A 27,443-nucleotide genomic window follows, 5' to 3' on the forward strand; every position below is an offset into this window, starting at 1 on the left:
TCTTCAGCCTCCCCTTGATGGCTTTAGGGTTGCTCTGTGGTGTGGGACGAGCCAACAAAAATGAGTGAAACTTATCCGGAATGTGCCCGGCACCATGTCTGGCCTTCTTTTAATGCCGATATCAGGAGGCTGCTGGGGTCAGAAATGGGGGGATGTTGTGAGAGGAAGAGTTTAAGGGTGGGGACACGCTAATGAGAACCTGTAAGACCTTAAGAGAGACCAGGTGTTCTGTGTTTTCCTCAAGACAATAGATTGTCCTAAAGAATAAAGGACGTCACAACAAGGTTTTAGATTTTGTATGCAAAAGTTTTATTGAATGACACAAATAAAATAAAATACATTTACAAATATAAAATAACATACATATAAAACACATCAATTTAGCACAGTTTGCAAAGGAATAATGACAAATAGCTAAAATGCCCATATATATATATATCTCTTTCTGTACAAAAATAGCTTTATATGCATAAGTATTTTAATGTAACTTTTATATAATAATTAAATAAAGAAATTCATTTATATACACAAATATCTGCACTAAAAAAATAGGATTGCACATGGTTTTTTTTTTGGTTTTTTTTTACAGACAAAAACATTTTCAAGTATAGTTAAACCCAGTATGGATTGGCACATAGCTCAAAGAATCTAAGGCATTTTCCCTTGTACAGTGTCCAAAACTTGATATAAATGGAGAGCATTAAAGCTCTGTAGGCATATTGATAATGATATCTTTTCTTTATGATTCATTTTGCTTTAGTTCAAAAGGAAAAGTGCAAGCCATTTTTAGCAGTCTTATAGAGCATGATGTAGTCCTTCGGGAATAGCACTTTTTAAAGTCTAGGCCATGAGGAATAAGTGTGTAAAGTTCTAAAATGTTAATAGAGGGTTCCCTCTTTCAGGATGTGCCCACATGTATTTGCACTCATCCTTTTCCTCTGCCAGGCAGAGAACAGCACCTGTAGTTTGCTCCACACTATGCCATCCAGTTTCTTTAAGCCAGCTGTTTGCAAACTCTAGTCCACTGAGCCGCATCCCAGAGCCACGGCTGCATCCAGAATCACTCTGACTCAGTCCTCCTGTCTGGAACAAATGCGCTGGAGTATACTTGGCAAGAGTCTTAGGCATTTGGAGAATTTCAAAGCCAAGCAGAAGGGGACACAAGCTGAAGAGTCCAGCTCCCTTGATTTTGCTCCCAAGTCCTCTTTCAGAGTCCTCCTCATGTCCTGCTGAGTAGAGCTTCAAGCTTGTGAACTTGTGAGTTGTTCAGACTCCACACGGGTCTCAACCTGCCCTCCTCCATCCTTAGGGAGATTTGCCTCTCTGGAATAGATCTGCGCCTCCGGCCGTATCCGTGAGCGCTCATTTTGCTAGCAGGGGCGCTGCTCTTCAGCTTGTTGTCTTTGGTCTGTTGTAAACGATGTGCCAGGATGTGCACCGAGCAGGTACCCAGGGCACAACCTGCAGACCTCTTGGTTCGGATCTTAATGTCAGTGCCATGAGGGACGCTGGTCTTCAGTTTGTTGTCTTTGAACTGTTGTACACGATGTGCCAGGACGTGCACCGAGCAGGTACCCAGGGTACAACCTACGGACCTCTTGGTTCGGATCTTAATGTCAGTGCTAGAGACAGAAGGGAAACAGGACATTAATCTATGCTGTTACGTTATAACTTTTGAATAAGAACCTGATCAGATTAGGTGGCTGAACTTTTAGGATTGGATAATTTATTTCTTACCTGGAATGTGGCAGCAAGGTATCCCTGATGTCCTCTGGTCTGACAAAGTTTTCAGACTCTGCTGTTTTCTGTACTGCGACGGTTTCAAGATCCCGTCTCAATCTGCTCCCAAGCCACATGCTTAGTCTGCAAGAGAAGAGGGGGGGAAAACTCCATTAGTCTTGGAATTACTTATTCTTGGCAGCTAGCGTCTGCCAAAGACTTAACAGAGTTGAAACATTATTATTATTACTGCATGAATTGATTTAATGTTAACTCACCTTTTTTTCAACTCGGGATTCACCTCAAGTTCCACACAGTGTGCTACTGAAGCCAGCAGGCAGCAATAGAGGAAGGAGTGGAAGATCGTTTTCATTTTGGCTCCTGTGGCAAGAGAGGGAGAGAGAAAAAAGTTTGGTAAGTTAAACAGTTATGGTAGAATATAATATTTAGCTGCACAAATTTCCATTCTGTCCCTTTCTGCATGCATAACTACCACATTAAGAATTCCACCAAGAACCACTATTTTGTTTTCTTACACAAGAGTCCAAAAGCCAAGTTAATTGCATATATCATTCATTTATTTAGAAAGTTAAGCTAGGGTCAGAATTTGCTCGGTTAAGCAAATCTGTGACCACGCTTTGGGCCCCTGGCCAGTAATTTGAAGGACACTGTCTAAAATAGATTCAGCAGAAGTCCAGAAAAACTTGCAAATCATAACAATTTCACTTACAGCATTTAAAAAAATAAGTAATGTACTAATACTGTTGGATGCTTGACAGCCTGCTGGCAATTCCTACACAGATTCACACACATTAGGAGCTGAACTGCTTATATAACCAGGCAGATAACCTGTTCTTGTCTCTACACTTGTGCCTTGACCTCAAAAAGGAGCAAGGATAAAGCCATCAGCTGGCAGCACAACAAACCACAGCAATATGAGTTCTTTTAAAGCAAAGTGCACATACCTGTAGTTCAATTCAGATAGGCGAGAAAGTTCTTCTTCCAAAGTCAGCAGTGAAAGAATACTCCACAGGTATTCTCCAGGTTGCTTTTGCTTCTGTAAGGCAGCTGTGTCACTCTGCTATTAGCCTCTATGCACCAGACCGGCAGCATTTATAGCTGCCAGTCTGCAGGTGGGAGGGGCTCGGTGATCGACACCCGCAACTCCCCCACCCCATTCAAAGCACTTAACTGCTCTGCTGTTGTTCATGTTCAGCAACAAGGGGTGGGGAATAAGTGTAGGAATGACAATTAAAATCATATGTTTAACAAAACTTTAAAGAAAATATGTGAAGAAATCCTGTGCTGCTATTGTATCCTGTTTTTATTATTTTACTTAGTCATAACCCAATTTTCTATCCACTCTTATATAACGATAATAAAAAAAATGAGTCAAACACAACACTCAGATAAGAATGCAAAATGTTTGTCCCAGTTTTTTTCTGTGCATTACAAGAATAATAGCCAAAATATTTAAACTTTTATATTGTTATATTTGAACTCTATGGTCAGATATGCCCATTCTTTTTGTTTATGCTCTTCTCAGTCTCTCTGGCAACAAAGAAAATAGCTTTAAGGAATGTTCCCATCCTCGGTTTTCGAAGGCACTCCCCGACACTGTGAAGTTCCATGTGAGCCTGGAAACCCAGACGACAATGAATCCGAGACAAGCATTGAGTTACTGATTAAATATAATAAGCATGTCCAGCTGTAAATACAATAAACTATATATATGTGTTTGGACAAGGCAAATATTGACTTTGGACCCATTTGGAAGGTTTAAAAAAATTTAATGGAACTTTACAATTATAAATCTGAGCTTGAATAACAGCCTGTGAGGTAACATATGTATATATATATATATACGGTGTATTATGATGTAAAAACAATTAGAATACACTTTTGCATAAAGGGAGAAATAAAATCTAGATGGTGATGACTGAAAATAAATCCGGTCAGTATTTATGACTTTCTTTTTAATCCACTACATTACCAAACTTAAAACATGTGTTTTATACTAAAGATACATATTTGAAAGTGACACAGAATGTAGGAAATTACAAATTGGAGCCCATAAATGTGAAATTACAGTGATTTTTGCTATGAACAAAACTATAAAACCCAGAAAAAACATGTGCCAACACATGTGTAATCTCACACATAGTTTAGGAAATGCTGTAAAACCCAGAGGAAAAAACGTTTGGTTTGAACAGTACAGAAATCCCAGTGTAGAAATATCCTCAAGGCATAGTGCAGAGAAATCTTTCAGTTTTGATTTTGCTTTCACTTTCTTTAACTGTTAACAAATGTACATGAAACAAGAATTTGACATTCCTCTGTGGCATATCAAGACCCCTTATTCACTTCCTAGTATGATAATGAAATCCTTATGAGTTTATTTATATTCTCATGCGACCCCATTCCGCTGGTGGTGTCATATTTTTAAACTCCAGAAAAATACATAAATGGCAAACACGTGTGTTGTCAAAAAAGAAAATGTTTTGTAAGCACTTTGTAATGTTAACTGGTCCCAGCAGATCTGTAATCCCCTTACCAAAGTTTACGACGAGAGATGGTGCAATCATTACAACGAAATTCTTCTGTTGCCTTTTGAGTCCTTATATAGCAATCTTTCCCCTTCAATTGTGAAATTTGAGTTTGACAGTTTTTGTACCACCTTTCAGTTTGCATATGAGCAGGTACATCAAGAAAAAGAGGCTGATTCATGATTATTGTAAACCTGTCATCTAATTTTCCAAGATAAACCCAGTTATCTTCTGGGTTTTTCCATGTTTTTCCATGTTTTCTCGTGAATTCAAATTCTTTACTGCCTATATTTTGCTTTAGCAAACAAAGTAATGTGCAGGAATTTAGAAAGCCACTAAAACACAGACGGCGAGTGAGGGAAATCGCTTGCTGGGTTCCTGCTATTGTTGCTGGTTTGTCTATTTGTCTCACACACATGAAGTAATCCCCACGTGCTTTACCCTGTGACAGGTTGTCCTGTTTTCATTCCTCTCCAATATTTTGTTCTTACTCTAGAGTTTATCCTCCTCCCTGAGTGTTCCGCAAAGGAATCATTAGTTTTGTAGAACTTGCAATAAATTGAAATGATTTGGTTCAGAAAAAAAGTGTTGTTGGAGAACAGTGACCTTTGAACATGTTGCTTCATAATATAGCTAATGTGGATTGATTGCTGTTAGCAATATTTTTTAAATGATTTTAATAAAATTAGAGATACTGAAAGATACCTTTAAAAATTGGTCAGACCTACAAATCAAATACGTAAATATGTAAAAGCTTGTGCCTGAGATTACTTCTGTACAGACTGATTTGCTTTGTTTAAGTAAGGTTTGGAATTGCACTCAGGGTTCCTGCATAGTTTGGAAAGATGTGACATTTGATTGAAGTATTTTCCTGGTGTGGTTAAATAAGGAAAAGGCTATATATTATGAAAAAATATTTGCATTTACAAGAAATCTTCCGTCCTTCTGCTCACCTTTCTCTTTGTCAGATTTACAAATTAAATGTACATATTTGAACTATCCAAAGAAAAGAAATTAGTCATTTGACAATTTAATCAAAAACACATTAATCAACGATGTCTTGCTGTCAGTCATGTACTGCTAACAAAAGGACTTAAGATAGATAAATATCACAATTTTAAACATTGTGGAAAAATTATTATCCTTTAGTTGCTGCCAATTCTTCTGTACACTTTAAGCAAAAACCCAGTGATTGGTTTGCCATATTATTGTGGCAGTATTAATCATGTCTATGGTTCGTTGAAATTTGAAGAATCTTAGTTTTGATTTGTACAGTTTCTTGTAGGTTTCATTGAAAGCAAAACATAAACGGTTGTGATAGATGAATATGATTTTTTTTTTCAATTTTATGAATATAACAGTGCATTTGTTTATGATTTGACCATTTTCTGCTTTCTGTAGACATGAGCAAAAGTCTATTGTGTGCAGTTTTTTTATTTTATTAACAAATAATAAATATTTGAGGCAATAAGCAAAGTACAATATGCTGTAAAGGATACATAACTTATTTATATTGCTTACATTACAGTCTTAATCTATAGTCTTTTAATATTTATTTATGTCAAAATTGGATTTTTGATAGGCTATTTATGCAGAACTTAATTTCTGTGTTTCCCCTCTTATTATTAAAATACGGTATTCTGGAACTGGTTCTTCCATTAGCTCTTGGAAAGCCCTCAAAGCCACCAGAAAATTCGAGATTGTTCCAGGCAGGAAATGAAATCCCACAGCTCACCAAGATTAGAATAACAATTCCCGTGTGGCTGCTGCACATTTGGTTGTACTGGACGTTAATCATGTCGTTTCCTAAAGGATATTTTTTTATTATTATTATTATTTTAAAAATTAAATACATAAAAACAGTCAGTATTGGGATACAGTGATGTGTTTGTAAACTGAAAGGGCCCACGCCCATGGATGTGTTCCCACTCTCGCACGCAAGCGCAGTGACACTCCTTCTGTCAAACATGGCTGTTCTTTGGAAGGAGGAAAAATGCTGAATTGTGTTGGTATTTCTCTGGAAAAGCAGCAGACATGGCTAGGTTGGCTGACTATTTCACTGTCGTCGGATACGACCAGGAGAAAGCCGGTAAGTTGTTTGCGGTCGCGGACTGAGCGGAGCTCCGCTGATCCAGGCCTTGTGTCTGTGTGTATGATGATGTTGATGCTACATAGCGTTAGCCACATGGCTAAGGCGAGACTGGGAAACACTTTCTTTTTCTCCCATTAGCAGGCCAGATGTCAGAAACCACACGGAGGGGAGTGGGTTCACACAGCGTGTTAAGTCAGTGCAGGGTGGCTGCTCTTTAGCGAAGGATGTGATATTTGACTCGGATCAAGTGAAACTTTTTCTATGGGTTTAAAATCTGTCACATCCTGTCCTGTTGATCCAGTGATCCAGCGCCCGTTAACGGGAAAGCTGTCTGACCGCAGCTTCGATTTGGCCATATAAGTTCAAGTCTGGCTCCTCCTTTGTCTATTTGTTCAGTGAGTCAAGCTAGGGCATGATTATTGATAACCCGTTTGTAGTTTTCTAGCGAAATGCTATGTTTGCTATGCTGGATCTATTTTTATCCGCTGCAGTCCTCAGTCATTTATTGTATATCATTTTTCAGTGGCGCCACAAAGGGGGGATGCAGGGGGGTAAAGAACCCTTTAGGTTTTGCTGCCCTTTCCTCTCCATTGAGACACCAGGCAGCCTTGAAAGGATAATATGATTTTAATATTAATTTAAGAAACAACAGAACGCATGGCGGTACATTAGCAGAACATCCAAAATACTTGTGGGTCATAGCAAATGTCACCAGAAGGAGCATTGATTAAATGTTTGACTTAAATTACATTGAGACCTGTTGTAAGTTTTGTCCCACCATCACAAAAACATTCAACACTGTTTTGATATTGTCATGAATTGTTCAGCAGAAAGTAAGTGAGTTTACCAAACATTCTCTGTTCTTTGAGAAGTTAAAATAAAAGCCTCACTTTTTGGTAGAAAATGTTATTATAAGGCACACTTATTACAGTAGAATATATGGAGATAACGTTTTGCTTTCAAACAAAAATACATTTTGTCATTTTTTTTCTTCGAGACACAACAATTAGGATTTAAATTATTTCCATGTATGGCATCCGGATATTTTGGGAGCTAATAACCTGTGTACATATGAATCAATAAGGTGATTTTTTGTTATATAGACATCTTAAATTAATTCACAGGTATTTAAGTTGATTGATCTCCATAAAACAAAGTTTTGTTTAACTAAAAGTAATGGAAATAAATAGGAAACAATTAATATCGGTATTCTTACTTTAAGTTAGCCTTGGATTTGCTGATAGTTACATTCCCACTGCTAGTCCTAAATTAGTCAGTCTTAAATAAATCAAAGTTATGCATTATTTTTATTTGTAAGCTTCTTCCAGTATTTTCTACATCAGTTTGGAGAATTTGTGTATTCCAGTATTTTTAGCATTTTTTGCATCTACCCAGAGAGACTGAGTTCACTAAATATATTTTCTTGTATACTACTGTTGTTCTCAGGGTAAGACAATGGTTGCTGATATGACAGTAAGCAATCTAACCAGGGCCATAACTGGTCACCCCATTAAACACTTTTTGGATGCTCCCTTGATTATTGATTTATTTCTGTTTGTGTGAACAGAAATAAATCAATACTGGCTGCAGTGTTGCACTGCTGCAACAAAAAGCAGTTCTAGAGCTAAAGTTTTACTCTCTCTGCTGGAGGTTGGCAGGGGGACAGGAAGCCCCTCATGCTTACACTTACATGTTATTTCTCAAGTCCAGCCTCACATTCCTTTCATCGAAAGACAGGAAGCACACATTGAATCATTCATAGATAAATAGATTAAAACTTTTCTTTTCTTTTGGCACAGTTCTCAAGTTAGGGCTGCTCATTTAGTAAATTGCCTGTTTCTAAAACAGCTTAAAGCTTTGCTGTTTATTGACAAAATGTTGTCTGCAGAACGTAAAGACATTGGATTAATTTGCTTAGCTTCTTACAGTGGCACCTGTTCAGCTTCATGTCTGCTCTGGCCTCGTTGAATGCGCTGTCACCTCGCTATGCTGCACACGTTAGGTAAATAGTACCTTTCATTGGCTGTGTGCATCCCAGCATCCACTTAGATAAGCGTGTGTTCAAAAGATAGATTGTTCCCTGTGCTACTAGAAAAATGTAACTAGATTAAAATTTAGACAATTTAAAGAAGAGACAAGGATGTTGATTTTCGTCTTCTCTGCACTCTCAACTAAAGATCAACTTAGTGAAGTTCTGTCATCACAGATCAAAGTTGATAAGGGTTCTGAATCTCCTCCTGAAGAATAATAGCGTTCCCTGGCTCTTTACAGGATATGTGTGTTTGCTGTTATGTATTTTCTCAGAGTAGTTGTTGTTTTGGCTCAAAGTTGCAAAGATGGTTTGCCTGTTATGAAAAAATCAGAAAAGTTAAAAAAATTTCTCAAATGCATGCCTTATTGAAGCCATGCACGTTTCAGTGATGCAGAGTTGTTCGTCTAGACAACAGACTTCTCCTTCATCTGGCCCAACTTGCTCGTTAACTTAAAGCAGCAGTCCCTACGTGGCTCATCACTGAGCCTGCTGTTCCATCCTGACTTCTGCTCCACTGGCCTGACCCAGTTCTCACATTTGGTTCGCTGTGAATAAGGCTTAAGGTTGCAATCTGTTCACAGTCAGAGGAAACGATTCACACCTTTTGTGGTGATGAAGATTCTCGCCACCTGTCACAAGATGTTGTGGGAGTAAAAATAAAGGCACACACAGAAGAGATGGTGTAAAAGTCTACAAACAAGTGTGGCTGTAATAGAAAAAGTATAGACCCATTTTAATATTTATATTGTTCTCCTCCTTGTCTGTTTGCAATGAAGATAAATCCACAGCATACATCTCCAGAAATATTTCTGTGGCCCAAAAATGAATGAATGAATAATATGTGAAACAAAATGCTGTCTTGATCATGATAAAGAGGAATATGATCAGTGAGGTGGGTTCACTGTGAAGTCGGCGCAGTGTCCTTCCCACTTGGAATAGTTTCCGCAAGAAATGTTGGAAAACTCTTCAGAACCCACACTGTACTCTGCGTTTTTCCCTTTTGCAACGGGAAGCTGTTTTTCTGTACTGGCATAACTTTTTATATAGTCTGGCAAACTGTTTCCTGAAAATTGCAATTTTCCAAGTTAAAAAAGTCAGACAAGCTTATTTTCTAACAGTTTATTTGGAGGAAATAAGCACTGTTTTATTGACTCAAACTGCTCATTAAATGCACTTTACAAATGCTGTGGACAGTCTCAGCTCTGTGGAACTTCATTGTCGGGATCTTTTGGTCTCAACTTAGGGATTTACTTATGTACTGCAGCACAATTTTGCAAAAAATATTATGAAATTTAAATATCAAATAAGCAAATAATAAAAAAAACCACATCCATCAGCTGTGTGGAATGGGATGTGTGCATGTTAAGATGTCGATTTGAAAGTGTCGGATGTGGTGTTGCTTCCCAGTGTGTTTGCATATCAGTAAGTATCTTTCAGAGCATTATTGTAATAGTCGTACCAACAGTGAGTTCATGCAAGGTCTCGCCCTTCAGAACTGTGAGGAATGAATTGACTGTCTGTTCAAACTTCTCAAAGAGAGTTAGTGTTTTTTTTCTAGCTGGCTAACTTGGCACACCCACATGGGAAGTGCTTTTGCTTAAAAAGAAACTTAAACATAAACTAAGAGTTCATGGTTCATGTTTTTATCTGCCACTTTTGCTCACTTGTTTCATATTGATGCAATTAATAAATGTTATGGACACATCATAATTATATTATTGCTTTTGTGGCTTGTTATGATGTCTGGTTCTGCAGACTTGTTTGCAGTACAAGCTCCCTTTTATCTGCTCTGGTGGGGGGTCCAAAGTTGTATGACCCGTATCTTTTGTATTAGCTTAAATCATGTATGACTCTCAGTCTGTTGGCTTCATTCTGACATAATAAATAGTCTGTTTAGTCCTGCTGCCTGCTCAGTTTATCTGCATCGCATAGACCTGATGAAATAATTAGATATTTATTGCATGAGCCTTTGGTGATTGCTTCAAGAAATATTTTTTTGACATTGAGATAAGCTAATACTTTTGGATTTGAGAAAATATGCAAAGCGCCAACGTCTGATATAATTTTAATCACTATGTCTTAAAGCTATGTTATTGTGCTGAGGGGGCCAAAAATCATACATTAAATAACAAAGTTTCAAACTGTTAAACGGTCTCTTAAAGTAAATATTGCTCGGGTACTGTTAGCTTTTCTAACAGCTGGAGACTTTATTGTTCCGACATTGGATCATCAAGTGCTGCCATGTGTTATTGTTGGCTGACTGAATTATTATATATTTAAATAAATTTGTGTAGTTTGTCTTGCTTTTATCGGTAATAACATAAACATAACGAAAGTGGGGCTTTCTCAGTGCTTATTAGTTGGGGTTTAACCTCTTGAAAAAATAAATTGTGCAATCCTCTTGAGGAAAATTCACATTTTTAGCTTTTTGACAATTAAAGACTTATTTCAGCTTGTCGCCCCAATACATTATAAGCCACTTTTCTCAGTTTTCCAATGTGGTTGGATATAGATTGTAGTGACCATCCATTTATTTAACAATGTAGTAAACAACATACTATAGTCATGATTTGGAGGGGAAAATCAAGGCTAAACACCTTTCTTACCCTGCAAATGTCATATTTTCTCTTTTCCCATGTGCATGTATTGTATAAATAGCTGTTGTTGATGGATACCTGTTAACATATTGACAGATTCATGGAAAGGTCAGTGATTGATATGGGCAGTTTTGAAATTTGTAGACATTTGAAATGGCAGATTTGGATGCATGTGAATTTCAGATTACCATACTGTCCCTTTGTTCAGCATCTGCAAGGAGTTCTGCAAATTACTTTCAAGTGGCACTCTTTTGATTTTACCTCGATTTACAGGTACATTATAATGAATTAGAATATTCACTGAAAAGTTATTTCAATTTAGGTGTGTCATATATGCACAGTGTCAAGCGAATCAGTGTTTTTCTTAGTAAACATATTTGTCTGTTGCATGAAGCATGAAATTCTTCCAAGATGTCAATAACAACCCATACAGTCCATACATACAAAGAAATAAGACCATAATTTAGGGTTGCAAAATATGCTACAAAATTATTGTAATTCTGGCATTGCTACATGCAGTACACATATACTGTATATTGCAAAGAACTACAGAGGGCAACTAGTGTTAGCTAATTATTAAAGTAATCTCCATTCAGGCTCTTCATGCCTCTGATATTTATTGTGACACAATAAATATCAGCAGTTTAGCACTTAAACAATTTAATATTTAAAACTGCTGGACACTATCTATAAACTAGTGCTTCAATAAAATTTTGTTGTTGAGATAAAAAAAAAAAAAAACATCACTGGATAGACTACCCCATTATCTGGGATATATGTTTGCTATAACATGTGAAGTAAAGGAGTTGCAAAAAGCCATGGAAAATTATGACAGCAGCTGAAATCTTTCAAGAATTAGAACACAATCCTGCCACGTAGTGCAAATTAATATAAGCAGGTTTTGTCCAGTGTCAGTGTTTCCCAACTCTGTTCCTCAAGGCACACTGCATGTGTCCTTGCTTTAACAGGCCTGATTCAGATCATTGCACTTCAGCAAACGCTTGTTAATCAGCCATCAATTGAAATCAGGTGGGTTGAAGCAAGGAAACATCTAAAACTTGCTGGAGAGTGTGCCTCTAGGACCGGGGTTGGGAAACACTGGTCTATAAAATGGTGTCTCATTACCAAGGTGTTGCATAAGAAACATCTCATAATTGGCAAAGCCAATTAGCATTCTCAAAACTTTCGTAACTTGTTGTGCAAAACATTGGTGGCATTGGTTACCAAGGAAGGTTTCAGTGAAAACTGTTGGGAGCATAATCTGAAAGTGGAAAGAAAACCATGACACCTTATCCTGACCATGACCAGCAACTCCCTACAGGGTTTCAGACAGAGGATTAAAAATCAGAAGAGTTGCCAAAGAGCCAAGGACCACTTGAGAAGAGCTTTGGAAAGACCTGGATTTAGAAGGTACACCCTATGTTTAGAGGTCAGAAGGCACTGCATATCTGCTCATGAACTCCATATCAAAAGTAATGTTATATATGCGAACATCGTGGAGTTTAACTTTCTTCGCAATAAGAAACTTTCAAACTTCATAAAATTAAAATAAAGTACAAGGGATAAATGTACGGACACATTTTTGATTAAAATCTACTTCTGTTAACCAGGATAATGAAGATAAATGAAGAGTTTACCTTTCAGCAAGTGATGATCACACACACGAAGCTGGAAAAACTCAAATGGTGATAGAAAAAAAGGGAGAGAGAAGTGACTAAAATGGTTCAGCCAATCACATGACCTAAATCCATAGATCAACTATAATCAGAACTAAAGCTCAGAGTTAAAAGAAAGGGCTGCAAAGACCTTGCAATTTAAAAAGTGTTGATGTGAAAGAAAAGGCCAGAATAACTCCTGGGCAATGCAGGCCACTAGGTTCTCCATACATGAAGTATCTTGAAGTTGTCATCTCCAAGAAAGGCTCATCTACTAAATAATTAATTTTCAGTTGGTGTGTTCAATACTTTTTGTCTTTCTCTGTGTATCTGTGCATGTGTGGACTAGAAGGCTCGTCACCACCCTTTGGTGAGAATTTATTGTCATTGGCCCCTTAAGAAAAATATTTACTTAGTAAATTGGTTATATGTTTAATACTGATTTTACCTTCTCTATTTCAAGCATTTAAATAGGATTGATGCATCATAGAGTTATTGCCTTTATTCGCTGTTTTGTAGTTTGGATTCAGGCTTTTTGGTGAGAAACAGAATACAGTGGAGCAGTTTCTTCCTCTTTGTTTAGGCCAAATTGATACAAAGGGGAAGTCCACTGACTTCTTTTACTTTAGTCACATCTGTCGATAAGGTACAGTATAACCAGAACATGATGGTGTTTGTGGTAATGCAAATTAATCCAAAGTTCATGGCAGGAAACATTTCAGTCCTAATAATTTTAGAAGTGGAATATGACATTCAGGATGCTGAAAGAAGCATTTTCCAAGGTTTTGCATCATTTGTTCAACCAGTCACTCTGACCTTTTTATTGTTCCAATGGGTTTTCTGTGCAACAATATCTAGATCTTGATAACTATTCCAGAATGAAATCTGAATAGACTCACCCTGATGTGTTTTGGTTTTCCTCATGCGTTTGACCGGGGCACGACTTCACGGTTCTGTCATGGTTTTTACATATTTGACCTGCAGTTGTAATTCGAAGCCTTAAAACTTTCTGATATTTATGATGTCATCACTTAGTTAATCTCCAGTACCATTTTCCATGCAAACTATTTCATCCTTTGCATATCATTTAGTGGACAATCAGTTTGGTTTTCTGATTATCATTACAAGTGAGTCCAAATGGGTTTCCCCACATCAAATCAGATGCTTACAATTGCTCTTAATACTAAATTGAAGAATTTACCCACTTCAGTTTTTCTTGCGTTCATGTCAACCCACGTTTCTTTCAGAACCAGAAAGTCCAACAAAACAAGTTGCTAAATCAGTATCAGAAATAAATTTACACAGATTCCTTTTTGATGGATTTTCTCTCTATGTTCAATCAATCTTAATATTCTGGGATCTAAAAAATGTGGAGAGGCAATATCTATCAATTTGTTCCAGCATAGTCCAACTGTGTGCATAGCCGGGCCAAGATCAGGTTAGGGGCTGACGTCTGTGTTACGTAAACTGGCAGAGTCCACTGGGGGTCTCTTCACCATATATGGTGAAGAGACGATGTTGGCTGATTTAATCAACCACAACAGCTGTTAGATAAATCAGGAAGATAAACTGAAGTTTTTTTTCTTTTACTGCTATAATCAAGAAAGATGAAGAACTTATCCTCTGTGGGATTTTCACTTGCGCTTGAAAATATGCAACATCACACAATTCAAAGATAAATTATTAGTTTTATTCAGCCTGAGTCAAATATGTGTGTGTTGACTTGTTCTGTCAGTAGAGCTCTATTCTTCAACTTTCTCCAAGTCAGAAAATAAGAAGCGCAATAAAAAGCACCTGTTGAAGATGTCTTCATATAAATGCTAAGACTCTGAAACAAGAATCAGATTTTTAAAAATTTTATGTGATATTAAATATAGCCTACAGCTAAAAACATTGTCAGGAACATTTATGTGGTTTTCTTGTCTTCTAATTTGCACTGCTTAACTGTACCAAGCCCTTCTATATCCTGTCAAACTGGATTTTTTTTTCCTTTTAAACATTTGTCATGGCCTTCAACAACTTTTGTTCTTCTTGTTTCTGTATCTTCTGCCCATAAGAGGAATAAATAAATAAACATCATTATTTTTTTGCACTTCATCCCCCTTTGTTTTTCGCTGGCGGATGTGCAAATTAGCATGCTTCTTTTTCAGGTCTGGATTCCATTATCCTCACTTATGGGGGTTCTTTATAGTTATCGTGGGGGTAGTGTTTGAAAACGGGGCTTGTTTTAATACACGAGTGCAGGCTTGTGGAATGTGAGGAATTTTGTCATTTAGTTTCATCTGTGGTTGAAAATTAGAACAGGGAGCACTCAGTCCATATGTTTTTAATTAGAGGAGCTGTAAAGAGCCAAAACATGCAATGGTCAGACAGATTGGTGTCCTGCTATCACCGTGTCATATTTGGACATGTTACACTTGACTAATTTGATGAGCAAAACAACACCAACGGTGCAGTGAATAGCGACTTTAAGATTTCTGCTTTTTTTAAAAAAATGTTTAGCTTTTTTGTCATTGTAATAATTTTTCAAATAATTAAACATAATTTAATATCACACAAAGATGACCAGAGTATATGCAGAATGAGGTTTTCAGTTCAAATAGTTAAAATTATCACAGCACGTACACGAGGTTTGCTAATGGAGGAAAAAGTATGCTGTTGCAGAAAATCTGTTTATCTGCCGTCATTGGTGGCTATGCTAATTAGCTTGAGGATTCACAACAGGCTCCGTTGTGGGAATGGAGCTATAGTGCAGCAGAGCAAGCGCAGGGTGTGAGCAGTGCATACATGAGCATGATTGACAGTGCTAAGACCCTCCTCCTGGTTCTGATGGGTTGTTTCAGACTGGGCGTCGTGTATTTCTGCAGGACGACAGGGAGAAGGCAGAGGGGCTGGATTTATTATTTATTATTCCACAGATTAACTTATATTATACTGTCATGACATGGTGACAATTTTAACAAATATGTAAGTAGAATATTTTTTATAAAAGTCTTCTATTGCATTTCAAGGCAACATAACTTTAAAAAAATTATGGAGGGTTAAATAATAAGGATTCTGATTAAAACCTTCCTGAATTTGCTAGGAAGGTTTATTTTTTTATCTTTTGAAAAATTATTTTTTTACTTTGAATTGGAATTTTTTTGCAAACTTTCAGAATCCAGGATTCTTTAGTAATCCTGGATTAACTACAATTATTCTTTGCATCCCAGTTGCTGAATTTTCTTCAGTTCATGCCACCCTGTGTTAAGGCTTTCTTTGAGCTTTGTTGTCTAGCTTTTGCCAGCCTAGTTGAGATTCTTATTAAAATGAAATGTTTTTTGTTTGCAGGTTTATGTTTCTGTGTGAATCTAAATATTTGAGTTGACCGAAAGCATGAGCGCAGGAATGTATGTTCACTATTAAACCAAGGGGATCACAAACCTTAAGCTTTCATAGTGATTGATGATTTGCCCTCCCATGTGGAGTTCTAGGTTTCAAGGACCCGTTGACAGCAGGCCTGAGGTGCCGGATGGCTGCAGTCCTGAGACCTTGTTTCATTCTGTTGAGGTGTAGCTGCTCAATTTCCGGTTGTTGTGGCAACTCTGCCTCCCGTCTGTGTTATATCTAATCTCTGTTCATACTGTAACACTTGGACTTCATAAGGAATCTGCTGGGAGATTGCTGCATCATGGCTTGAGTTATGAGAGCTAAAACGTTCTCAGCGGCCAAGCATCCAGTGCCAACAGTGGATATGTAACACTTACCATGGTGTCCTGATTTATTTCTAAAAAACCTTGACCAGTGCTAACGCCTAGAAAGGTTGCACATGGACGTTTACTTAAGAGGCTATTGTTGCAAACATTACATGATGGGTAGATTTTTAAAGCAAGAATTTGTCCAAACTTGCCTACACATTAACTTTTTAAATAATAGGCAACCTTCAATTGTTTATCTTGCAATGACATAAATACAGCTGTTAGAAATATTAGATTTTCCAACTGGCCAATTGTATTATTGATATTCCTAGGGTTAACGCCCAATACTTGATATATGATATTATCCAAAATAGTCCAAGTGCTAAGCAATTGCATTATCCAACCAGTAATATTGCAGTAATAATTCACATAATGCTAGGTCTCCGATTTGTGAGCAGTGCAGCACAGCAAGATGCTATAGGAAATGTGTGTTTTTCCAAGTGTTATTTAGTCAATATAATTTTTTTCAGCCTCAGATCAGATCATTGCTAATTTCTTTCAGTGAGCAGAAAGGAACTGGCTGAAGTTGAGACATTTCAGGTGACTGGCATGCTTCATCATGCTTCAGACATGTGTTCTGGCTTGCACAGCAGTACAAAGGACAGAGATTCCCTTGTACAAATGATAACATTAGCACCCTTTTCCTTGCAACACACAGTTCTCTCACTGGCTGTCCTTTAAGGTCTGTCTGTAGTTTTTTGACTGACACAAGGCCGTAGTGTTGGTCGCAGACACACATCCTTGGTTATCAGCTCAGTATGATTAAATGATGACAAATACCATTTAACTTTGGTGAATTTTTTGGGGAAGAGAACATCTAATGTCCAAAGCATCTACAAATAGGAACACAGTATTAACACAAGAAGCTCACTGCAAATAGTTTAGTGCCAGACTGCTCATGTTATTTTTCTTGACAGTTTCCCCCTCACTTCCTGATGTAAACTATTGTTACATCTCCAATACAAATTTGATTGACTTTTTTATTTAGTTCTAATAAAAAGGCTTTAGACTACAAATTTTCCTTGAATGTGGTATTCTCTGTTCTTATTTGACTGTTTTATTTTCTGTTATACTGGTGATTCTGATTTCATGGTTTGAAATCAGAATTTATAGTTTGCCTAAACAAAAATGTATTTATAGATCAAGTCATCTCGGTTAAATAAATTCTTTTATCGGCCACATGTATGCAGTTTCTGTCTGTGTCTCTTTGGGAGACCATTTTTTTTGCAATGAACAAAAATTGCTTCCAAACTGACAGAGGGAAGAGAAGTTTAAGATAACATCAAAATGAAGTCATTGAATTTTTTCTCCTAATTAGATAAATATCCTTTCAAATTGGCCTTCAACATTGCTAAATAAGAATGCTGCGGTAATACATCAACCTCTAAATAGATATGTTGACATGAATTATGTATTTGTAATTTAGATGTAGGAGTTTTGCAAGCCCTAGCCATATGATGTGCATTGGGAATTGATTACAGAGTTGATTTGGAGGCAAATATTTCAAGGTTCAAACCTCCAAATCTGAGATGCTAAATGTGAAGCTTATCACACCTGTTTTGGTTGCCAGTTTAGTTGCTAACTAAACAGGGACATTTTAAAAGTTTTTGTTACCTAGATCTGAGCAGTGGTGTGTTTTACAGGACAGATGAACTCATTATTTCTAATATTTTTTTGAATGCTTCATAAGGTAACAAGGTGTAGAAATTGGAATAAAAAGATCAATGTTCAAGTTGTGATTTTAAGGCTTTGGAATGAAGAGGTTGGTGTTTTTTTTCATTTCTGTTTTTGTTTTGTGACTCATGATCTGCTTTGTATTAGTTCCAAGTCTTGGTTTTGACCACGTTCCTTATGAAACATCTTGATATGCTCAGTCACACCCTCTTAAGTTATGTTCTCAACAACTTGTAGCCTTTCACAATTCCTTTTTGCAGCTTAAAATAATTTAAAAGAAACTTCCTTGAAAGTGAGAAGTGAAATCAAATTTGCAAGTAGTTTAATTATTCATAGAAGGCAATGGACAGCTTCTATAAAAAGAGTTACCCAGAAAACTCAAGACTTGTCTGGATTTTTCTTCTAAGCTTTGCAAAAGCTGAAGGAATAAAGTTCTGCTTACTTTCATTTAACCTGACTATTATTGTTCATGTGTTTTTATAATGCAAATTATTTATATTGTAGAAATTTGTTATCCAAATTTTTAATTCAATAAAAAATATGATGTGGGGAGACTTTCTATAGAAGTTAAGAGACTCAAATGACTTTCTGCTACCATAGAAAGTCTCACCACACCACTTAGAAGTTACAATTAAAATATTAGTCACAATATCGAATGAAAAATAAAATAATTGTTTACATTTCTGTTTATTTTGTCATCAAAACTTTTGTTTTTTTACAATAACTTCATTTTTAAGTCAAAACCGCTAACTTCTCAAGTCTTAAGTACATGAACAAAGACGAGTAATTTTTAAATGTTAAAATATAATCACCGACTAATACTAAAGTACTAAACACTTACATTAATGTGACAAATGTTTACAGAAGCATCTTTGCAGTGACATCTTTTCTCCCCGTGAAAAAAGATGTCTTTTACAGTAACTGGGTAGTTTTCATCTGTACCTGTTTGACAGATATTTGTCTGTTCCTGCAGGATCAGGAGAAGGATGTGGGAAGATCATTCAGCGGTTTCCAAAGAAAGACTGGGAAGGAACTGCCTTTCCTCAAGGGGTGGAGATGGTGAGTTTTAACAACTTTAATAATTACTCAAAATCACTGAAAATGGCATGAAAATGGCATTCTGTTATTAATAGTTTTTTTGGAAAGGTTCAATATTAAATTATTGGCCATGAAAGGCTAAGAATACACCATAGTCCTACATCTCTCTGTGTGTTTTCAATCAAAGTAAAAGAATGACATTTGATACATTTGTCCTTTGGCGCTCGAGCTGTAGACTTTGGCATTTCATGTTACAGTTACAGTCATCACTGTTTTTCTGAATTTGATTTTTTTCTCATCTCATGCTCATTAACCAAGGACAGTTTACTCACATTCACGTTTCACTTTATACCCAACTTAGCTGGTATTTTTCCATCTTCTTTAGTGACACAGTGAACAGAAATACTTGCCTGTTTTAGTTTGGCCCCTCCTCATCTGACTGGAGACTCCGTGGGGTCTTTGACAGGAGGTCTGTTAGTCTGTTATCCTTACATGGACAATCCAATAGATATAGAAAATATTTTCTTATCAGGGATGGGAAAAACTGTCAGTCCCAGGAGAAGCATTCACAGTTGACAGGATCACACTGCCCAGGACATTAGCACCTTCCTTATATCTGTTTTTGTTCGTTTAAACTTAGCACTACTGATAAGCTCTTAATGACTAAGCAAACTGGTTTGGGACTCAGCGAGGAAAATGAAAGTGGGAAAAAAAGATTTTTACATTTCGTTCATTGATCATCCATACAGTTTCAATTTTTGCACACTCTGTACAACTTGGCCAGTGAATGAATATTCTTTTTCTTGTGCTTTTTTTGGTTGTTTAAAATGCTACTATTGCTTTAAAGTGATTATCAGTATTCAAGTTTCACATTTGTGAGGTCTGACAGCAATGTGTAGCATGTGCATGAATTTGTTTGGAGAGAGGAAATATCAAATGTAAAGTATGATAAGAACAATGTTTGATGCATCATGCTAGCTAGCTACACCAAAGTTAGTAAACCAAAGCAGCTAAATTTAAAGACATGAAAAGCATGAAGACTGACAACACCTTTCTTTCTGCTTGGCAGCAATCTACTCATAAATCTTCATAGTAGCAAGGAAACACACACAAAATAAGCACCGTAGATGTGATGAGAGGCAGCCATTGAAATGGGGGATGCCTGATAAAAAGCTTTCATCTCAATTTGTCATTATTTTTATGGTTGTCTTATATTGTTTTGCTTCAAGTTGAAGAGACGGGCAGTAATATCAAGCTGTCCTTTCCCAACATTAGAGATTTATGCCATGTTTGACTCAACCATTTGTTCAAATTCCCACTATTCACACTTCCACTATGTCCATAATTTAAGGAAACTTTGGTATCCATGGTTTTGCAACAACCCCCTCTTGCCCCCACCCACTTCAACTTCCCCACAAAAAACAAAATAGATGTTTGCTGGTATTTTTAGCACATAAAAGGAAAAACACAGCATGGGGTTCATATGGCTTTGCAGAATTTCACAGCTGTGTCTGGAAAAAAGGAAACTCTTGTTAGATGTGTGGTTTATTGTCGTGATTTGGGGAACATACCATTCATGTTTAGATCATGTTGACACTGTTGTAGAGTTAGCTACATTATAGATTGTGTCACTCTGTAGACATGGGTAAAAAAAAACCTACTATATATTGTTTATACAGCGGTATTTATGAGACAGTTCAGAATAAATAAGGCTGTAATTCTGCCACAAATATTCACTTAGTGACTGGGTGGGTGAGTGTCACGCAGGCATCTTCCAGTACAAGCCACTTCAGTCTGTTGGTGGCCATTAGGCATGTGTCTTGTTTTGTGCCGCTGTTTAGAGATGGACCGTGATGTATTGCACCACAATCAAAGCAGACAGACACTAACTGTGACAAGGACATTTTAAAATTTGGAATTAAAAAAATGCTCTCTGCTGTTATTTTGGGCACTGGATGTCTTTGCGATGTGGTTGGAATTCATTTGTTTTCTTCAATGAATTTGAGGGATGAATCAGGATGGCGCCACTCGCTCAGCATCATCCCTCAAGTATCTTGTCATGGTTTCCCTCTAAATATAGAAACCCTTCAACAAGTTTAGCTGAATCTATTGGTCTAGTGTTTCCAGATGTCATCCGGGGCTGTTGCATACCATTGGAAATTGGTGTGATGCTAAATTGAGAATAGTTCCCCTCAATGCAGGGCTGATCTTTTTAGCATTTTGTGTTAAATATCATTTGCTTCTGATATGCATTATGTTTTTAAGAATATTTTAGGTTTTTGCAAAACATTCTAGTGATTATTTTGTGGTGAAGGTTAAATAGACATGAAGAAAATATAACAAAAAGTACAAGAAGGATTAGGCTTTTCTAGAAATGTTCTTTCCGGCTACGTGTTTTGTGACAAAATTTGGTTTAAAGCCAAATGACTGAAATTCCTTCTTTGAAGCTTTAATGATGATACACCATGGTGTTTAACAGACCCACTTAGCAATTAGCATTTTGGATCTGTTTTGAGCTGGTATGTAAGCCATTATTATTTGCAGATTTTCTCCACTCCATGAAAAAGAAAATGACTTTTTTTTTTACAAACACATCTGTAGACAACAGTGGATCAAGCTGAGCACGAAAAGCATTTTGTGGTCACAACAGGCCCCCAGCAAACTAAATAGCCACAGATGAGGAATGCACCAAGAAAAAGCGTTTACAACTTGTGCTCGGAAAAATGTGTTTCTAATCTGTACAGGCAAGTGATGGTGATAGGAACCAGCTCAAATCCTCATCTGTTGTGGATGAGCCAGGTCTGTGGATGGAGGTCAGTGCTATGTGCACCTAGTAAATTTCCATCGCTTCACCCTCTAGCATCGATGCAGGGGTGCTATGTTTACTGTAAATTGTCAAGGGTTCACAGGAAGGCACCACTGTGGGGTCTTTGGGTGAGGTTTTTAATGTGTAAATTCCACTGAACTAAATGATAATGGCTTAATGAGATGTATTAGTGGTTGCCAGTTGCTATTTTGCAATTCATTTTCATTTCTAAAACATTTTTATGAGTTTTAGGCATCATTATGTGGCAGAAAAAGCAGCCGAACAAGCTTTTCTGATATAATTAAGGCTATTAAGATTAAATATGAATGAACAATTTTGGCTTACCATATAATTTTTTTTCTATTTCTTTGAACTTTGATACTTAGATAATCTGTCTTTTGATGCATTTTACAAAGTCCAGTTTTATTAGATGCAATGGTTCTAAACTTTCCTGAGCTCAGTCGAGTTCAGAATCAACATTTTGTTACAACACACATCCTCAGCTGAAGCTGTTATCATTTGTGTACAAATTAAGGTCAATGGCTAGATAAAGTAAATTATAAAATGGTTTTAGTTGTTCTTGTCTCTTTGTGTGAGGTTAGTTTGACACTGGTGTTGTACAGGGTGTGAACAAAATACTGTTTAGGTCTAAAACCTTTAGTGGTGAAAACAAACATGATATTGATTGAAGATGACTTTGTCGCGCCACTGCAGTCTGACTTTCTTCCTGTTTTTAACTGTAGTTCAACATGTGCCATGGTTCAGGTGTAATTTATTCTTAGTAGTGATAAATAAGAGCTCTTCTTACCAGAAAACATGGTGGATTTTGATATGGAAGAAATGGCTTGTGGAACTGCTGTTTCTCTTTATAAAATCTCTCAAAGTATTTGCATTGTTTTTTGTTTAACCTCAAGATAAGCATAAAACATCAGCGTATACTTATCAAAACTATGCAAAATAATTTATCACTGATTCAGTTATTCTTTAAAATGCCATATGGATTTGTGAAATCTATTTGTGGGGAAAAGAAGACATGTGCTTTTCTAATAAATATATATTTAGCTAACCACTGGTTTAGTCTCATCTCATTCTGGTAAACCCAAGGAACAGACTTCCTCCTGACACCCACCACTAGAGCCACCACTGAGAAGAAAAAACAGTAGCTTACGTAGGTCCTGTTTTTTTAACATTTTCAACCATCATTAATGCCACAGGGTGCTGTTGCATAACAAAGCAGAGGTCATATTTGTTGGTTTTACATGGAGCAGTTTTCTTGGAAATAAACGAGGTGTGCTTACTAAGAAAATCATCCATATTTAATTATGTGGAAAGTTTTAAATGTCTTGGTTAAAATGTTAAGCATTATATTCTGCTCTTTTATTGGTTCAATATCTTGCAAATGTTCACACTTGGTCAGACTTGGGGTCTTTAGTTTACTGTTTGGGTTTACCACCAGATGGCTTTGAGCAAATGAAGCAAATACACAAATTACATTTGCCACACATTCAGCAAAGAATCCCTGGAATTACTTTTAATTGCTCTGTTTATTTGCTCAGTTTGCTTGTTTAATTACGGGCACTATTTGTTTAATGGATGACGTATGTGAATGTTTACAACATCGGTTTCCTGTAGACAACATATTTGTATCGTATTTAGAACCATGCTAATTTTGTTGTGGTGTTTTGGATCATTGTCCTGTTGATGACCCAGTTTCAAACAAGCTTCAGCTGTGGGACAGCTGGCCACATTTGTCTCAGAAATACTTTGGTATGCGGAGAATATCATGGGTTTCGTCAGTGACAGCAAGATACTTTTTTTTCTGTAGCAAGCCAAAATCATCAGTCCTCCACCACCATGCTTGCTCCAAACATGAGGCTGTGCAGCAAGGCCAAACATCTTCTCCATCATCTAAGAAAGATGACGCTTACTCCTGGCATCACATCTAAAAATCTTTATTTGTTCAGTCTTGTTCTAACTAAACTGTCATAAGTCGTTTGATAGCAAAAAGCTGACCAGTCATCTAGAAATCTGAACTGGATTTTTTTCTATATTAGCTCAAAAACCAAGTTAAGGGTTAAGGAAACGACCTTTGATGAATCAAGAATAACATTGTAATTCCTTTATTTTCCCTGATGGATTAAAAAGACAATACATTTATGCACATTAAAAAAAATTAATGTGGACTACAGCACATTAATTTTTTTAATGGGCTGTGGCCTTAAAGAGGAAACAAAACAACGGTCTTCAGACCAGTGAACTGCAAACTTGCTGGTGGTCAGGTATAACAAAGTTGTAGTATTTTTCCACAACTTTACTGACAGTCATGGAAACTTCATTCTTTCTGTGACTTTGAGTTGCTGTAAGACAGTCAACCAGTAATATGACAGTCGCTACATTTGTAGTTACTTCATTTGTGAGGCAAATCCACTAACATCTAGAAATGTTTTTGAGTCACTGAAGTAAAAAGCATCCGATTTGTCAGGTTTGCTTTGGCAGGGCCTTGGCCTGGCCTGCAAATTCAGTTGTTACAACTTTCCTGGCAACTTCACCTATATCAAATTTGACTGTGCTTGCAAAATTGTAGAAGCACAAATATAAAATCTGATGGAAACTGTGATTTTTTTTGTGTGTGTGTGTGTGTATGTGTGTTTGTTTTAGTTATAACAAATTCTTGATCAAAAATCATTTTTCAGTGTTTCCCAACTCTGGTACTGAGGTTCACTGCCCTACATGTTCTAAGTATTTTCTTGCTTCATCATTTTAACTGATGGAGGATTAACAGGCTTAATCTGCATACAGTCATCTGAATCAGGTGTGTTAAAGCAGGGAAGCATCTCAAATCTGCAAGGCAGTGTGCCTTGAGAACCAGGTTTGGAAAATGCTGAATTAGCACACTGTACATTAAAACAGATACTAAACTAATGTTATTCCACACTAATACAGGTTTGAAGATATACTGAAGTCTCATGGTATGTCTGAGTGGTACAGTAGCTCAGTTTCTGTGATCATTATGTAAAATTTCTCTTTGGTTTAGTACAGCTTCTAAGCTTTTTGCAGGTTTTCTAGATGAGCTAAATTCATTCAATATGCTTACTGTTGGTACCTAAACTCAGAATCCTCATCTGCTATTTTTTTTCATTATTCCCAGCTGACAGCTGCATGTTGAGGTAACAGTGAATACTTTGAAGCACAAATTAAGCTGATATACTTTTACCTCCATCGGAGCTGTGCAGTTAGGTAACCTGCATGATATGACTGTTTGGATTTCTCAACACAGAATAAACATTTCCTGACATTTTTAAGGTGACTATGGTTAATTAAGTACTACATTTACTGATTTATTGCTAATATAATTTGAACAAAAAACAACTATTGATTAAAAGTGAAGGTATTACTCCCTAAAATTTATCAGCTTTTGTGAAACATGTTTGTTTAAAACTAATTAAAAATAAAAAGAATCAAAAGCAATCATGTGCTTCCAACCCGATTATCTAAGACCACATAAACAGAATGTAATTTTAATGTATTTTCCCAACATCACATTTTTGTATCTTTGATTGAAAACCATAAATTACTCTTCTGCACACAATCAGTTGGAAAACCAAGCTTTAATAGAGGAAACCATTTCTCCTTAGATTAGCCTCATGCTGACCACATGGCATGGCCACAGAATGACATTTTAGTTCAGGAAGATCATTAAGGAGAAAGTCTGTCTCAAAACCTGTAATTGAAATGAGCATCGGCATACGTTGAAAATGATAGGTTTGTGTGAAATCTTGGCTTACCATTGGATTTGTGGATTTGGGTGAAGACGGATGTCTTGAAAGCTACGCCCGAGAGGTCAGACGCATTCCTAAGTGCTGCAGAGTTCAGTGTTAAACATGAAGGTCAGCCCATTACATGTTACCCTGCAGACAACGTTCAGTCAACAGACTCAGTCCTGCTGTCTCCTCTCAAGTTGTAATTCCCGGCAGAAAAACAAAATGTCTCCAGAGATATATGCTCGTATCGGTCCCGTTTGATCAGATGTCAAAGACTGAGGCAGTGTGTAAGGAAATAAGATCTCTTGCCTCCACTGGAAGTTCAAAAGGAAAACCTTATTTTTTCAGCACCTCAAAGACAAGCAGGGAAAGTATTTTAAAAGTACTAGAATGAGGTGAAGGTGACAACCAGTCCATCTCAAGATAGTTTATGCCAAGTTATAAGACTATTAATTCTTACCTTTTAGCAGTTTCCTGTTCATTAATATTGTAGTATGTTCCTTCACTAAAATTTTGAATATATATTTTCTTTGTTTTTTGAAAAAAATTTATTTCACCTTGACCTCTAGGGGAGTTTTTTGTATAGCTCTTAATATGCTTACTGTCTCGTGACGGTCTCGTTGCGTGTGTGCTCACTGCATACAAATGAGGTAAACGCAGAGGTCAAATTCCTGTGTGCCTAAAGAGACACTCACAAATGAATGATTGCTTTTTTGTGTATCAAGGCAACAATCTGTTACAATTTGAGCATCTTGACCTACTTACAGGCTACGTCCACATTTTATGATTACCAAAAGTCCCTGCGGGGATCAAATATTTTCTAAAATCACCAAGGTTGACAGTTTTAAACTAAGATGGTGTCTAAAGTATTCCTTAAGTAAACCTTCCAGTTGTTGAATGCTGTCCACTTTTGACTTATTTCCATCCTTTAAAGGTGGTATCAGAGTGTGTGACAATGAACAGCTATGACCTAAGCTTCAGACTCAACAGTAACTGAGCGATGGCCAGGTACATAGCACGCTACCCAGCAGGCATAGGCCAGTTTGCAGCTTCATGGTATTGCCTAGTATAAAAGAGTCAAAATGTTAGAACCACAGATATTTTGTGTCACATCATTGCAAGAATAAGTAGGTATAGACAATGGATGGATCTCAATTAAGCCTGCACGATTTTGGAAAGACTGACATTGCAATTTTTTAAAAATCCTGCAATATATATTATTATACAAAAAAAATACAGTAACTTAGAACAAATGGCACCTTACATTATGTTCCACTCTTTCCATCTTGTTCACAATTAAAATGCACTGATTTTGTCATTCTTATTGTTAGGGGCTCTACAATATTTAAAAATCTTGAGCTGGTGATATTATTGGTAAATATTTCAATCATAGTATCAGTAGCAATATTGTCTTATTTCCTCTCCCTCTCATTTGTTCTTCCAGATGAGAAGTGACCTTTAACATTTAGGGCGACGTCATTAGTGTCAGGTGTGAACATCTGCTGCTGTGAGACTCTGTCCAGCTGGCTGAATATTACATTAGCGTGGAATATGCAGGTTCATAACACCTGGAATACATCAGCCAACAATTACTGCGCTGCACACAGTCCTTTGTGGTGTGACTATTACTCACACAGATAATTATATATAGTATGTTTGGACATATTGTGCAGCCCTAATCTCAAACCTTGATTAAAACCTGTTGGATTTATGAATCTGTGTGTTGAGAACATACAATTGTTTATCAAGAACCTCATCTGTGACTACTTACCTTCCCTTTGCATAA

General features: G+C 36.8%; 2 protein-coding genes across 4 annotated transcripts in view; one reads left to right on the plus strand and one right to left on the minus strand.

The window, feature by feature from the left end:
• Positions 1 to 534: 534 nt before the first annotated feature.
• On the minus strand, positions 535 to 2,817 carry adma (adrenomedullin a). 2 transcript variants are annotated; one of them, XM_032561571.1, is made up of 4 exons: positions 2,685 to 2,817; positions 1,998 to 2,100; positions 1,738 to 1,863; positions 535 to 1,622 (listed from the first exon to the last, which is right to left on the minus strand). In XM_032561571.1, the coding sequence occupies exons 2-4, from the start codon at positions 2,090 to 2,092 to the stop codon at positions 1,220 to 1,222; spliced, it is 624 nt and encodes a 207-aa protein (XP_032417462.1). In that variant the 5' UTR covers positions 2,093 to 2,100; positions 2,685 to 2,817; the 3' UTR covers positions 535 to 1,219. The 2 variants fall into 2 exon arrangements, with proteins under 2 accessions (XP_032417462.1, XP_032417463.1); XM_032561572.1 differs by lacking the exon at positions 2,685 to 2,817 and having other exon boundaries at positions 1,738 to 1,865; positions 1,999 to 2,104.
• A 3,389-nt stretch (positions 2,818 to 6,206) lies between these two features.
• The window catches only part of sbf2 (SET binding factor 2), a 102,357-nt gene continuing 81,120 nt past the window's right edge, over positions 6,207 to 27,443 (plus strand). The window contains exons 1-2 of one of the 2 annotated variants that reach the window (XM_032560017.1): positions 6,207 to 6,354; positions 19,026 to 19,111. In XM_032560017.1, the coding sequence (XP_032415908.1) occupies positions 6,300 to 6,354; positions 19,026 to 19,111 (141 nt within the window). In that variant the 5' untranslated portion in view covers positions 6,207 to 6,299. The remainder of the gene's footprint in view (positions 6,355 to 19,025; positions 19,112 to 27,443) is intronic. The other variant, XM_032560016.1, reaches the window with a different exon arrangement.

Source organism: Xiphophorus hellerii, chromosome 4, assembly GCF_003331165.1.
Source record: "Xiphophorus hellerii strain 12219 chromosome 4, Xiphophorus_hellerii-4.1, whole genome shotgun sequence".
Taxonomy (NCBI): domain Eukaryota; kingdom Metazoa; phylum Chordata; class Actinopteri; order Cyprinodontiformes; family Poeciliidae; genus Xiphophorus; species Xiphophorus hellerii.